Raw genomic sequence first — 14,945 nt, forward strand, 5'->3', positions numbered from 1 at the left:
TTGTTTCTTCTGTGTGGATCCCCTTGCCCTAAATATGAAAGCACGCCAGTTCTCCATGACTCCTCTTCTTCGTGGTACGCTACCCACACACAGCGTTGTAAAGTCTTTGTTCTCTGCTGCATTGCTAGTACTCAGGAATATTTCACATTTATGGAAGTGATGATGTCATATCCCAGAAGAATAAGAATCAGGAAAGCCTCCCATCCTAACATGACAACGTAGCATGCTTTTTTATTACAATTAGATAACTATTCTTTATGAGGAAAGGCAGTTAATTGAAGTCAGCCACGGGGAGAGTGAATTCAGATGTTTTCTGGTGCACTTAAAAGTATATCTGATGGGACTTTCTGCTCACTGCTAGAAGTGAGCTCGTTAGAAAACTTAAAAGATTTGTTGGAAAATGAACTCCTTTCTAAACATTCTTCAAACCCACCTTAAGCAAGAGAGGGAAGAAAAATGGTACCTTAAAGGGAGTGTCCACTGTCAGCTCGTGATTGTGTACATTAATGGGATGATGGAAAATCCCAGCATGTGGACAATGTTTTAAAAAAACATTTAGCTTTGACTTTAAAATACATAGTTAATGTTTGCCAAGGTTAGGTTGAAGTAGCTTTTTCTCTGTGTATATTGCCTGTTAAATGGTAGGAAGGTGTGTGTGTGTGCACGTAGTGAGCATGCATGTATATGAGTGCATGTGTACATGGGCATGCAGTGTTTATAGATTCACAATCTCTAAGCCCGAAAGGGAAAACACTACTAACTAGTAAGCATTGTCTCTAAATGTTTTTTAAATCAAGTGTTGTGTTGATAAATCATTGATCATGTGTGCCATTGATTAAGGGCTGTCTTTTCTTAAGACAGAATTTTGGTTTTTTAATCAAATATTTTAAGTTCCTACTATGGGCAAACCATTATGCTAGGGTTGAGGAAGATGTACAGCTTGACTTATGAATATCTGAATGTTTTCAGGAATCCCAAAGTCTGCGCAATTTCATTTCCATTAAAAGTAACATGAATGCTTTCAACTTGTGCTACATGTTGTTAGTTCTAGGCCCAGTTTTCTTCTCACCCTCTCCCAAGTTTTCAGTTACTCTCTAAATGCTTCTGTCTCCCAAATGTATACCTCTTGCCCACTCATCTGCTTTGACCACCAGACACATATCCCACATTCAGTCTCTGCTTGTATATAGATGGTACTCAGAATTCAGTGTGTCCAACTAAACCTAGCAGTAGCATCTAAGAGAAGTTACCACTGTCCTTCCAGTTCCATGACACTTCCATATCCTTCATTCTCTATGTCTAGTCCACAACTAAGTCATGCTGATTTTCTTGGTTAAAAATCTTTCACATCCACACGCTTCCTCTCCTGTCCATAGCCACCACTCTAGTCTGGATCACCATGACTTTGCTTGGATGACTCCAGTAGACCACCTCTCACTGGCACCCCCTTCTTCCCCTCTGGCTCCTCTCTAATTCTCTTTTTCAAAATGCGAATCTGATCCGGTCACCCTCTTTATATCAGACCATTTACCAAGTCCCATTGCTCGTAGACAAAAATCCAGAATCCTCGATGTGGCCTCCAAGATCTGCATAGCTCTGCTGACTGTATATATTCCTATGAAAGAGCCTGAAATAATCTTCACCTGACTTCATACAGTTAACTTCTGGATGCTTTCTAGACCTTACCTCAAAAGAAACTTCCACAGGAAAGTATCTTCTTGCCCTTTAAACTGTCATAGCACAGTGTACCTGTCCTCCATAGCATACAGCTAGCTGTGCATTTAGTTGTATGATTACTGATCAGTGTCTATCCCCACAGAACTGTGGGTCCACGAGAGTAAGGACCATGTCTGTTTGCTCATTAGTATATTCCTAGTTGGGGAGCTGGCAGGAGCTTTGTCCTGAGGATCTCCCAAGCCAAGTTAAGCTATTTGAAATTTATCTCAAAGGCAATGGAAAGCTTTTGATGGATTTTAAGCAGGGAAACAATGCGATTAGATGAAGAATCACTTTGGATGAGATGTAGAGAAATCCAGACAAATACTCCTAAAACAGAAATGAGGCAAAGTCACAGTAATAGCTGGTTCTTGCGATTCTGCTTTTCCTATCCCTCCTTTCTGAATCCACTGAGGCAGGTTACCCATAGACCCTTTCAGATTCTTGATCATTGTCTAGTCATTGACATTGACTAGATCATTGTCTAGTCATTTGCACATTGGTTGAGTTCCTAATACATGCTTGACACTAAGAATACTAAAATGATTCAGGCCCAGATGTATATTCCTAGCCCTCATCTCCCACTCTGATGGGAGAGACTGTCCAGTAAGCAGAGAGTATAATCCAGTGTGGAAAGTACCACAATGGAGTTTGAATGGAGTTCTCAAGTGCATAGGAGATTATAACTAAAACAGTTTCCTGGGGGAGCCAGAAAATGCCTCACAGAGGAGGTAGCATGGGAACTAGGTGGAACCAGGTAGGAATGGCAGATTTTGTCAAGTAGAGACAAATGAGGGGGCATTGTAAGCGGCTGGAAAAGCATGTGAAGGGCACAGAGCTGTGAAGGGAACAGCATATTGGGGAATGGCTTTAGCCCTGTAGTTTCACAGCTGCAGAGAGGGTGTGTGGGGATGGGAATGGGGAAGGTGGTAGGAGATGGGAAAAGACAGGTATGTGGGGCCATCCTGTACAGGGCCTGGTGTGTGTAATCCGGGAGTATAAATATAATTCTGTGAGTTGCCAGAAATCATGGAACCACTCATGAAGGGTCTAATGGTTTATCAGGAAAGCAATGACTGAGCCAAGAGTAATGATCTCCTGAACCCAAGAAACACAAGAATGATTATGGTCCTGAGAGAGGTAAACTGAGATCTGGGCCTCTGAAGGAAGAGAGGGCCATGGTTCTAGCAAGCTGGCTGGGGCCCGCCCCTGGGAGTCTGAGTAAGTGAGCCCGGTCACACACTCTTGCATGTTCTGCCATGACAAATGTCCGGATTTGTGTTTTGCAGTTCCATGGAGAATGGGAGGCCACCAGACCCTGCAGACTGGGCTGTGATGGATGTCGTCAACTATTTCCGAACAGCAGGATTTGAGGAGCAAGCTAGTGCTTTTCAGGAGCAGGTAAGTTGGTCTAGAGAGACACAAATGAACACGGTTACCTGCTCCCCACAGTGGGCACAGGGAATTAGGGGGGAGAGGACCAGTGAGCAATGAGGGATCTGTGAGTCTGTGCGTGTCCTCCACATCACACGCTGATCATACCAGACCCTAAGATACTGAGGAGGGTGGGGAAGGGCAGAAGGAAAGTGACAAGCTAATGATTCCTTCCTGCCAGAGGAAGCCCCAAGCCCTGGGACATAGTCACAGCTGCAGGAAGGAGGGCTAAAGCTCATTTACATCTGCATCTTCTGAAAGATGGGACAGCCCTCCCTTCAACACAGACACCCTGGAAAGGAGAAGACAGAAAAGAAAGGAAAATGAGGGATGGATCTGACTAGAGACATGCAGCACCATGTACTACTGGCCTCAGCACCAACTGAGCTAGTAAGCCCCCTCCAGTTTGCTTTCTGGGTGCTTAGCAAGGTAGAGGGGAAAGAGTACAGATTTAGAGTTAAACTCGGCGTGACCTTGGGCAAGTTACTGTATCTCTCTGAGTCTTGCTTTCATGTCTACAACATGCGGCCATCAATGCCTCACTCAATAGGGTAGTGGTGTAAAGATTAAAGGACTGTGTATGCACAGGGCCTGGGGTAGGCCCTGCGCAACGTTTTTGCCCCCAGATTGTTAATTCTCTTCTCTCAGGTCCAGGGTTGGTATTGGAAAGAGGGAAAGAGAAGCAGGGCCCCTCTCCATTGTCTGCATGATTTCGGACTCCATTTTTAAGGCTGTGCCAGCTCTGTAGGGATGATGCTCAAAGGGCCTTGACCATGAGGAAGCAAATTGAGGGGGCATGTTTGGTCTACACCAGACCAGCCCTGCAGGGAAACAGAGATCCTATCTCCCAATCAGTGAAGGATGCAGTTTTCTAAGCATTAAATTTACTTTTTAAGTATTGTAATATAATTGATAGAATTATAAGTTGAAGAATGTGTCTGGCTGCTTTTTCCATATCTGTTTAGCCATCTCTTATTCTCTACGCTGGGTTTGGGTAGGTAAACTTTTCTAATATATTAATATATAAATCTCTAAATCTCCTTCAATATTTTTTTCAAACCTGATCTCTGTCTCTCCCTCTTTCTCTCCTAATCTCTGTCTCTTTCTCTCTCCCCCCGCTCCCTCCTTTCTCTCTACATATGTATATATGTGTGCGTGTGTGTGTGTGTGTGTGTGTGTGTGTTTGTATGTGTGTCTATTTGTTGTTGTCATTAATTTGGAAAATTTGCCAAAATAGCTGCTTAAATCACTTCACACTCATCAGAATAGCTAAAATTAGAAAGATCAATAAATTTAAATGTTCATGAGGATGTAGAAGAAACACATTCTCCTACAGTGTTGGTGGCGGTGTAAAATACTCAGACATCTACCCCATGATCCAGCAGTTTCATTCCTGAGAATTTACACAAGGGAAATGAAAGCATATGTGCATAAGAGATTTGTACAAAACTGTTCTCAGTAGCTTTATTCATAACTGTCCCAACCTGGAAGCCTAACTGTCCATCAGTGGGAGAATGTAGTATAGTCACACAATGGAATACCACCCACTAACACAAACTAACTACTACTAATGTAGAGCAGTTTGGATGAATCTCAAAGGATCACACTGAGTAAGAGAACCCTCACACAGGAGTTCATACTGAAGAGTGCCTATCTTAGTCCATTTGGGATGCTATAACGAAAATACTAGAAACTGGTGGCATAAACAACAAACATTCATTTCCCATGTTTCTAGAGGTTGGGGATTCCAAGATCAAGGAGACTGCAGACTGGGTATCTAATGAGGGCCCTCTTCCTAGCCAGCTGTCGTTTAGCTGTGTCCTTGGATGGAGGAAGGGATGAGAGAGCTCTCTGGGGCTCGTTTTGTGAGGACACTAATCCTTATAATCACATCTCAAGGGCCCTACGTCCTAACACTATTACCAATTACCTTTACTACCCCCTGGAGATGAGGTTTCAACATATGATTTGGGAGACACACAAACATTCAGACCGTCACAATTCCATTTAGATAAAGATTGAGAACAGGAAAATGCATCATTGATAGCAAGAATTAAAACAGTGGTTGCCTCTGGATAGGTGGGAGTGGAGAATGACTAGAAAGCGGCACAAAGGAACTTTCTGGGTGATGATAGCATTTCGTGTCTTGATGAGGGTTTGGATTACACGTATACGCATCAGTAGATGCACTGCATATGCACAGGTTTATGATGTTTCAGATTTGTGTGTTAACATAGCGTCTACCTTTTACTTCAAAATCAAAAGAACTATAAAAAAATTAAACAATTTGGAATATGCAAGCTGAAATATTTAGAGAAATATACTGATTTATGCAACTTACTTTGAAATGCATCAAATATGTATTGACAGTTGGATAGAGGAATGAGTAGATGGACAGACATGATAAAGCAAGTATAGAAAATGTTAATTGTAGAATCTCGGTGATGGTCATAAGGGTTTTCACTATATAAGTTCTTACAACTTCATGTTTGAAAATTTTTATAGTAAAATTGTGGGGGAGAATAGCTCAGGTTGAAAAGCGAAGGCTGATCGGCTGGAACATATTTTGTTTTCGGTTTTAATGGAGTGATATCCATTTGTGTCATTACAGTTGAATAACTCCCTTCTAAAATTAAATTTAAACAATATTGTGAAAGGTTAACCAAAAAAAGGACTTGGCTAAAAGGTCTCTTGGCCAAATTCCCAGCTGCCCAAAAGTGTTTTTCAGATTGCACTTTTACTCAGACTCCTCGGAGGCAGATGTCCCAGACTGGGGGCAGAGGGGGGTGTCCTCTGGGCCTTCCAGATTCTGTGCAGGACCTGAGAATGGAGCTGGCCAGCTCTGAGTTTGGCCCAGGAGCAGGCCCTTTCTCCCAAGGATGACATCACTGTGGTACCAGCAACACCGGGAGGCAAAAGGGAACAAATTCTCCCAAATTTCATTCAGAAGTCCTTCAAGGGGGAAAGGGCATCATCTTGCTACTGTGCTGAACCCAACTCAGGAGCCTGAGAAATGGTCTAGAAGCTCGAGTTCCTTCATTCTCATGGAAGGGTGGCTGGAAAGAGTCTGCCTTGAATTATTCTCTGGAAGTAATCCCCGTCTTCCTCCTGCGTGTAATTATCGTCATCTTCCCTCCTGTCATTAAAGGAGGTAGAAGAAGGGAAAGGAAGGAATCACTGGTCAGGCCCCGCTGATAAGACAAGTAGCCGCTGTGATTTCCATGAGAACTGAGGATCAGGATCCTTTACTATGTTAGCCTGCCTCTTCCATCATCATGCCTCAGAAGGATTCATGTTGAGGCACCTGGGTGGCTCAGTCAGTTGAGCGTCTGACTTTGACTCAGGTCATGATCTCAGAGTTCATGGGTTGAAGCCCTGCATCAGGCTCTGTGCTGACAACTCAGAGCATGGAGCCCGCTTTGGATTCTGTGTCTCCCTCTCTCTCTGCCCCTCCCCCACTTGGACTCTCTCTCTCTCTCTCTCTCTCTCTCTCTCTCTCTCTCAAAAATAAATAAGCATTAATAAATAAAAAATAAAAAAAAGAAGAAGAAGGATTCATGTTTCACCTCCAAGGATCTTCCTGCAGTGAACCTCAAAAGTCAGCAGTCACTCTCCAAGTTCATCCTAGATGGGAAGACTGAGACCACCCCCAGCCCAAACACATGTCCCTTCCAGGTACATCTTCCAGGTCTCAGCAGCTAAGAAACAATAAGAAGCGCCACAGTGTGAAATCTCCTGGGGGAAAGCTTTGCCCTGCCATTGGACAGTAGCAGGACAGGACTGGAGAGTACCCTCTAAACCACTTTGGAAAGAGCAAGTCTGGAAAGGATAGTACAGTTGTCAATAATGTGGGGAGCTTAGTTTCATGGCTGACTGTTATGGGCTGAATGTCTGTGCCCCTCCCAAAACTCGTATGTTGAAACCCTAACTCCCAATGTGATGGTATTAGGAGGGCTTTGGGAAATAATCAGATTTAGATGAGGTCATGAGCATAGGGCCCTCGTGATGGGATGAGTGCCCTGGAAAGAAGATACCAGAAAGCTTGCTTGTCTCTCTCTGCCATGTGAGGGTACAGCAAGAGGATACCACCTGGCAGCCAGGAAGAGGACCTCACCAAGAACCTGCCCACGCTGGCACTGTGAGCACTCCCAGCCTCCAGAACTGTGATCAGAACTTAGCGCTGGCTAAAATAGTGACATTGATGCCAGACATGTCCACCTTCAGCTGGGCTGACTTTCAGATATCCATCTTCGTGATATGGCCTCACAGTACCATACTGGATATTCTGTTGCTGTAGCAACCAGACACAGATGTAGATTTCTAGTAGCATGCCTCGTTGGAAGATGTCAGGCCATTGAGTAAGGTTTGTCCAAAGGGCAGAAATGGTGTCCCATGTTCCTGGGGTATGAAGCATCTGGTTAAGCTGGTGATTTTTGCATGACTGCCTTTTCCCTGTGCCGACACATTGCACTGCCACATGACAATGGTTTCCATTAGGTTTCCTTCTGGTACAGTGATCTCTATCAAGTTTTCTTCTGTAAAATTGTTTTGACCCTTCTGCGTAAGCCACAACTGTAAGCCAAAAGAACTGTCCGGAGGGAAGGTCTAAGCCCCTGCCTGGCCCCTTGCCCCACCCAGGATGACCCAGTGTCAATAGTGTATGTGTGTTTCAGGTTGTTTACTGTTCTGGTCAGTCCCCTTTAAGACCAGTGATATCACTCACTCTTCCTTGGTTCACTGGCCCCATTAACATAGTGTTCCAGAGGGTTCACTGACCTGTAAGAACAGGAGGCAGTGGGAGTCCTTAGTGGAGGACACAGTGATGACAACTCTGTCAGTGCTCTCTTTCCTATGGACACCACGGTGTGGTGACTATTTTCCTAGGTGTCTTCTGGCAGACAGATCTCTCATGCTGTGGTGAAGAGTGTTAGTTAGAGTCATGACTCCCAAGTTTCTTTTCTCCTGATTGATATTGATCACTGGAGGATCCTGAAGAGTCTGCCCTTTCTAGGACACAGGTTTCTATAAAGTGAATGTTGATGTAAACAAGCAGAATATTGCTCAAGCTGCTGCGTTAATAGTCAGGTATTAGTTTAGAACTGGCCTTGATGAAGTATGCTTTCAATGCACAGCACAGAGCACAAAACCACTTGAGATATTGGGTACACAGTGTTGAATTTTGGTGACTAGATGACATGGCACTTGCCCTTAGATACAAGTTGCCTGGTTTTCAAGAGTCAAAGGTACTTATGAAGTACAAGGACTTTTACTTTCCTAGCATTCGTTTTTAAGAGAACCCTCTGACTCATCTTACTCAAAAGCATCTCCGCTTTCCTCGCAGAACATTTAGGATAAGGTTTACTCTGTCAGACTCTGAAGGCTAAATGAGCACCATTCTCCGGTATGGAGCCATTTCTATTGAGAGTGCTGTTAGTTGCCGTTGAAGGAATTCTGGCAGTCCGGTTCGGCACCACTCAGACCGGGCCCTAATGTGGGTCACAGCCAGCTCTGCCGCTCGTCATGTACTCACTACACCTCCGTGTCTTTGTCTGTCCGGCTCACACAGTCACATTGTATGTGAAGCAGTTGGAAGGCAGCAGTCTGCCACTCAATCAGGGTCCTATAATTCATACTGTTCAGGTTCCTCAAGCCTACAAGTGGGTAACATCGGTGATTCTGTTTCCAGAACAACATGTATCACTGAGATTTCTTTTTTCCTCAGAGTACCATAACAATGTAATGTGCAATTCATGGTGGCAAATTAATTTTACTCTATTATCTCCTCACTGTCCCCAAACCACATGACTAAGAGCAGTATTTTACTCTGAAATGCCCAACTGGTTGCTTAAACCATTCATTTGGAATGCATTTCTTTTCAGATGGCTGTCTGCTAACTTTCTGAAGCCACTGACTTAACAAATATGAATAGAAATTCTCACTGCTACAAATTGCCAAATAACATTATTTCCAAATGGAGCAGTCAAGTAGGGAGACCAATCAGAGCAACTCTGAGCATGGTGGCTGAAGTCATTGCCGGATGGATTTCAACTGTAGTGATTCTGGTGGGTGTTTCTAACTAGACCCAGGACCAATCTAGGTTTTGGGAAGCTTTTTACAATTTTAAGAGCCCTCCTTGTGGAGAAAAATCAGGAAATATGAATACACAATTACTAAGGCAAAAGTTAAGCTTCACTAGCTCCATGGTACATTCAGCTCTGAGTTAGGTTAGTTAAGTCCCCACAAATTAGAAATCACTTTTATAACTTTTTAAGCATTTTATAATACCAACTACTGAAAATATTTAAGGTGCTTTGACACCTTAAATTTCTTTACAGTTGGAGGCTCCTGAAATGCTTAAAATATTTTATAACATAATCAACAGAGAAAGTGGCAACTCAGATTCTGCCGCTGTGTCCTTCCAGTCCATGAATATTTGGGAAATAGCTAAAAAGTCAGTGGATGATGCTAACAATAAGAAAATAGTCAAGAGAATTGAAAGCAAAACTGATAAGGAAGAAACCATTTGAATTTTTGATTGAAATAGAATATATTTCTATAAACCCAAAATCCCAAATGGTTGTTTAAGTCATTTATTTGAAATGAGACCAGTTATAAGACATTACCACATAGCCAGGTACATTCATGGTGCTTCTTTGTCTCATTCACTTGTTCAGTTGTTTCAATAGTTATTGTAGCTTTTTCTAAGGCTTATTAAAATAAATATAAAACTGTTGAAGTAATTAGTGCTCATCATTACAAGTATTATTTTACTTTAACAAACCACCTGAAATGATTGTAGGTGTGGGAACCATTTGAAGGAAGCACAGAATATTCCTGGCAGGGGAAGATCAAATACAAAGGACACGAGAAAAGTATGCTTTATCTTGAGAATTCCAAGTACCTTGTAGTTAGAGGTGTGGAGCAGGGAACATCAAGGGATAAGCCTGAAAGATAAACAGGGGTCCAGGGTACAGACAGTCTGGTTTGCCTGGCAGACGGAAGACTTCACCTGAAAGGCACTGGGAAACCATGGAAAGATATTAAGTGGGAAGCGAGTGCCAGGATGAGATTTGTGTTTTTGAAAGATCAGTCTGGTGGCAATGTGGAATGTGGCTTGGAGGACAACTAGATGGAAGGTGGGAAAGCTGGCTGTAACAATTCCACTGGGGAAAGGAAAAGATGGCTTCGAAAATATGGGAAGATGGCCAGAAAAATTTAGTGGATCATTGGCAATAGAGGATGAAGATTTGTCCCATCTCTGTTCTCTACTGTAACCCAAGACCGAGCTCACTGCCCACAGATGGCAAAGAACGGGACTTGGGTGACTGCCAAGTTTCCAGATCGGGTGGGTTGTAAAGTGGTGCCATTAACTAGGATGTTTGTGGGAAGTAAGTTGTAAAAGGGCTAAAATGAGCACAGTTTGGGACACATTAAATCTGAAGGCCTGTAGTACCTCCAGGTGGACATATCTAGCAGATGGTTCAAGGGAAGAGTAAGACCTAGGGGCAGAGATATGAGGTCATCAACAGTCATAAGAAGGATGAGAATGAGAGAGGCATATAGAAGGGGGTGGGGGGAGAAAAAGGTCAAGGTCAGCACCCTGGGGAACACCAAGGTTTTTAATTGTTGGGACAAAAAAGGCAACTATGAAAAGCAACTGAGAAAGAAGTCAGGGAGGTGAGGAGAGAACCAGTAATGAGGGGTTGTACAGAAACCAGTGAAGGAGGAAGTTTTAAGAAAAATGAAATGATTGACAAGGTCAAATTTCTTAAAAAGGTGAAGCCCCAGTGGAGTCTGCGAATGATGGTGGGGTTTCAGTGGAGTTGGGGGTGGGGGAGTATTGGTGACTATCGAGGTGGAGGACCCTTTCCTCCAAGCTGAGGAATGAACAGGAGATAGGCAAGTGGAGGGAGAACCAGTAGGTGGGGGTAGGGGTGGTGGCGGTATATAGACATGAGAGCTCTTTTCAGAGAGAGGAGACACTCAAACTTATTTACATGCAGGAAAGTAGCCAAAAGAATTAGACAGGTTAAAATTCAATGAAATTGAGGACAGTTAAATAAAGCAAACTCCCTGAGGATAAGGAAAAGGATGAGATCAAAGAGTATGGAAAGGCAAGGATAGGAGAAATTGGAACCCTCATGTATTGCTGGTGGGAATATAAAATGATGCGGCCGCTGTAGAAAAGTTTGGTAGTTTTTGAAAAAGTTAAGCATAGAATTACCATATGGCTCAATAATTCCCCACAAAGAATTGAAAAGAGGGACTCAAATAGATACTTGTACACAAATATTCACTGCAGTATTATTCGCAACAGACAAAAGGTGGAAACCACCCAGGTGTCTATGAACAGATGAATGGATAAACAAAATGTGGTATATACATACAACAGAATATTATTCAGCCATAAAAAGGAATGAAGTTCTGGCACATGCCACAATATGGATGAACCTTGACAACACTCTCCTAAGTGAAGGAAACCAATTAAATATTGTATGATTCCATTTATATGAAATATCTAAGACAGGCAAATTATTCATAGAGACACAAAGCAACTTAAAGGCTATTAAGGACTGGGGGCAGGGGGAGTTACTGCTTAATAGAACTTCTGTTTGGAGTGATGGAAGAGTTTAGAAAATAGATGGTGGCGATGATCTCACTACATTGTAAATACATTCATGCCACTAAATTGTACACTTAAGAACAGTTCATTAAAATGGCCTACTTGCTGTTATATATATTTTACCATAATAAGATATAATGTCGGCCATAATATACATGGTTCATTTCACTCAGTTTGGTCGATAAAATATTCAGATATTTTATTTTGTTGTTTTAAAAAGATATGAAGGGATTAATTCTGAGCAAGACCGGGATATCTTCCCCTGTCCTTCCTGTTCTTCCTCTATCCTTCCTGTGCTCCAGGGACATAGGTGAGGATGTATACCGATCTAGCTAAGGTGGCCCTTGTCCCCAGGGACAGTAAGGGAGTTCCTGACAGTCTCTATTTCCTTTGCTAAACAAGAGGCAAGCTCCTGTGCTTGGAGTGGACAGGATGGGGAGAGGTTTAGTAAGGAAATAGAGGAAAGCAGTGACCGTTAAGAGCGACCACCATGGGGAATGGAAGAGAGATCTGATTGAGGATATCCAGAACTGTTGAGGACTTTTACTGACTCAGCTGAGACCGGCACAGTGCCCACGTCTAATGTTTCATCTTCATAGCGTCTTGATTTTTTTTTCCCAGCTGCACCAGGTATAGGAGTCAGAGAAGCTGGATTGCTACACTGCTCCTGGATGGGGTGCTTGTGGCATGGGCACAGTGGATGGCTAATAGCCTAAGAGGGCAGTCTGAGAGGACATATAAAAGAATGGTTCCCAGTGCCAACCGGGGGGTGCAGACTTGATACAAAGGAAGAGCCTGAAGGAGACTCATAACCTTGGAAAAAGTGGATTTGAAATGTGAAAGTGGGTGTAATGAGAGTGAGGAGTGAGAGATAGAATTTTAGATTTTTAAGTGTTGCAGGATTTTGATTTTGTAGTCTTCTGGTTAGTGACATTATAGAAGGTTCTAGAAGTAAAGGTGAAGTTGTAGAAATGGTGTATTCTACTAACTGCTGTCCCAAGTAGATGAAAACATGTGTCATGGCATAATTATAGAAGTTTGTTTCTTTTAAAAAAAATTTTTTTTTAATTTTTTTTTTCAACGTTTATTTATTTTTGGGACAGAGAGAGACAGAGCATGAACGGGGGACGGGCAGAGAGAGAGAGGGAGACACAGAATCGGAAACAGGCTCCAGGCTCTGAGCCATCAGCCCAGAGCCCGACGCGGGGCTTGAACTCATGGACCGCGAGATCGTGACCTGGCTGAAGTCGGACGCTTAACCGACTGCGCCACCCAGGCGCCCCTTAAAAATTTTTTTTAATGTTTATTCATTTTTTGAGAGACAGAGAGCTCACGCATGTATATGCACATGAGTGGGGGAGGAGCAGAGAGAGAGGGAGGGAGACATAGGATCTGAAGCAGGCTCCAGGCACTGAGCTGTCAGCCCAGAGCCCAATGTGGGGCCTGAACCCACAAACCTCAAGGTCATGACCTGAGGCGAAGTCGGAGGCTTAACCAACTGAGCCACCCAGGCACCCCGAGTAGAAGTTTGTTTCTTATTCATGTAAATAGTCCAAGGTGGTCTTGGGAGTGTTCTCCTTCACTATAATTCAAGAACCCAGGTTGATGGAGGCTCTGTCATCTTCAGCAAGATCAGGATCATCCAGGCATTGACATCCAGTTGGCATAAAGGTAAGGTGCAAGGAGGGGCACACATAGGCGGTTTTATGGGCCAGGTGCACATAGAAACACATCATCGTTTCATCTGTCATTGGCCAGAACGTGGTCACATGGTCATACCACATTGCAAGGAGATCTTGAGAAATGTGTAGTTGTGTGTCCTGGAAAAAAGAGCCACCAAAAGGCCTTGCTACACTTGAGCCTCGAAGTCATTTTTTAAAGCATTTCCTGTTGTGATGCTGCTACTTAGTTTTGTTTTTAAGTCCAGAGATAAGTTTCAAAAAGGCTAACTTTAAAAGATAGCTGAAGTGAAGAAGCCTTATCTGACCATACATGGGAAGCCTTCACTTCTAATTCTGTTCCTTGTATCTATTCTGGGTTTTGTTTTGTTTTGTTTTTAAATCTAGGCAGACATCTCTGTAACCCAGTTTCCTCAGTTGATGAAGTGAGTTTCATTCTTTTTCCTTCATCAGAAATGTGTACAAGATTTTTTTTTTGTAATAGAGCCCCTTTATCACCCACTTTGTGCCAGCAGCAAATATTAAATAACACAGAGATACCCATTAAGTCACTGAAGGCATGAGCCCTCACAATGAGCCAAAATGGATTTTGTGTCTGATTTAAGGTCAAGACCCGTTTTGGTTCTGACTATTACTTTAACAAATAAGGTAGACTTCTTTCTGAGCCACATAAACAGTTTTCTGTTTTGTTTTGTTTTGTTTTGTTTTTCCTGTAGACAAGCTGCTCAGTGTTGGTTTCTTAAACTAGGTGAAGTCTTCCTAACATGTATATTATCCATCTCAAATTTTCCACCAATAGGAATGCAAGGCAAGCACAGCATCAGCTGGGAGTCATTGGCTGATAATGTTGAGCTCATAGTCACTCCCCCACATTGAGCTGCAGGATCAGGGCCGATGGAGAGGGTGGAATTGTAGAGGACACCAAAGAGGAATTTCTTCCCCAGAGGAGAGTTTGTCCCAACAACCATGTGATGAGATTCAAACGGTCTTGGTGTAGACTTGAGTAGTTCACCATATTCCTTTCCAAAATTATATGGAAATTCTTCTGAAAACAAACTCTGTGTCTTAGAAAGGAAAGGTCTTTTAAAGAAACATGGTGAATTACTACAAAGTACTAGGAGTGCCTCAAAATGCTTCCCCGTCTGATATTAAGAAGGCTTACCACCAGTTAGCTCTTCAGGTACATCCAGACAAGAACCCAAAAAACAGGGAGGAAGCTGAAGAGAAATTCAAACAAGTAGCAGAAGCCTATGCGGTCTTGTCTGATGCCAAGAAACGCAACAACTATGACAAGTCCAGAGGAAACCGCATCAAAATGGAAGATAAAGGGGACTTCAGCAGGGACAAAAACTGTTTGAAAGAGGAACCATGGTTTGAGAGGCCACACTGTGGCTTTCAAAATGTCTTTGAAGACAAAGACCACTTCTCATGGGACTATTTTTCCACTGGTCATATGGGTAGGGCCAGAAGATTCCGCTCCTCCTTCTTTGATG

General features: G+C 43.0%; 2 protein-coding genes across 2 annotated transcripts in view; both read left to right on the forward strand.

Annotated features, from left to right (window-relative positions):
• SAMD13 (sterile alpha motif domain containing 13) overlaps positions 1 to 14,945 on the forward strand; it is a gene marked incomplete at its 5' end in the record, with an annotated part of 40,004 nt that overhangs the window by 19,474 nt on the left and 5,585 nt on the right. Inside the window, one exon of the mRNA XM_040456177.1 lies at positions 3,006 to 3,117. Coding sequence (XP_040312111.1) covers positions 3,006 to 3,117 — 112 coding nt within the window. The remainder of the gene's footprint in view (positions 1 to 3,005; positions 3,118 to 14,945) is intronic.
• DNASE2B (deoxyribonuclease 2 beta) overlaps positions 3,009 to 14,945 on the forward strand; it is a 76,191-nt gene continuing 64,254 nt past the window's right edge. The window contains exon 1 of the mRNA XM_040470791.1: positions 3,009 to 3,117. The gene's annotated coding sequence lies outside the window, so the exon portion shown is untranslated. The remainder of the gene's footprint in view (positions 3,118 to 14,945) is intronic.

The sequence above is a fragment of the Herpailurus yagouaroundi genome, unplaced genomic scaffold, assembly GCF_014898765.1.
Source record: "Herpailurus yagouaroundi ecotype Mexico unplaced genomic scaffold, PumYag 77, whole genome shotgun sequence".
In the NCBI taxonomy this organism is placed as follows: Eukaryota; Metazoa; Chordata; class Mammalia; order Carnivora; family Felidae; genus Herpailurus; species Herpailurus yagouaroundi.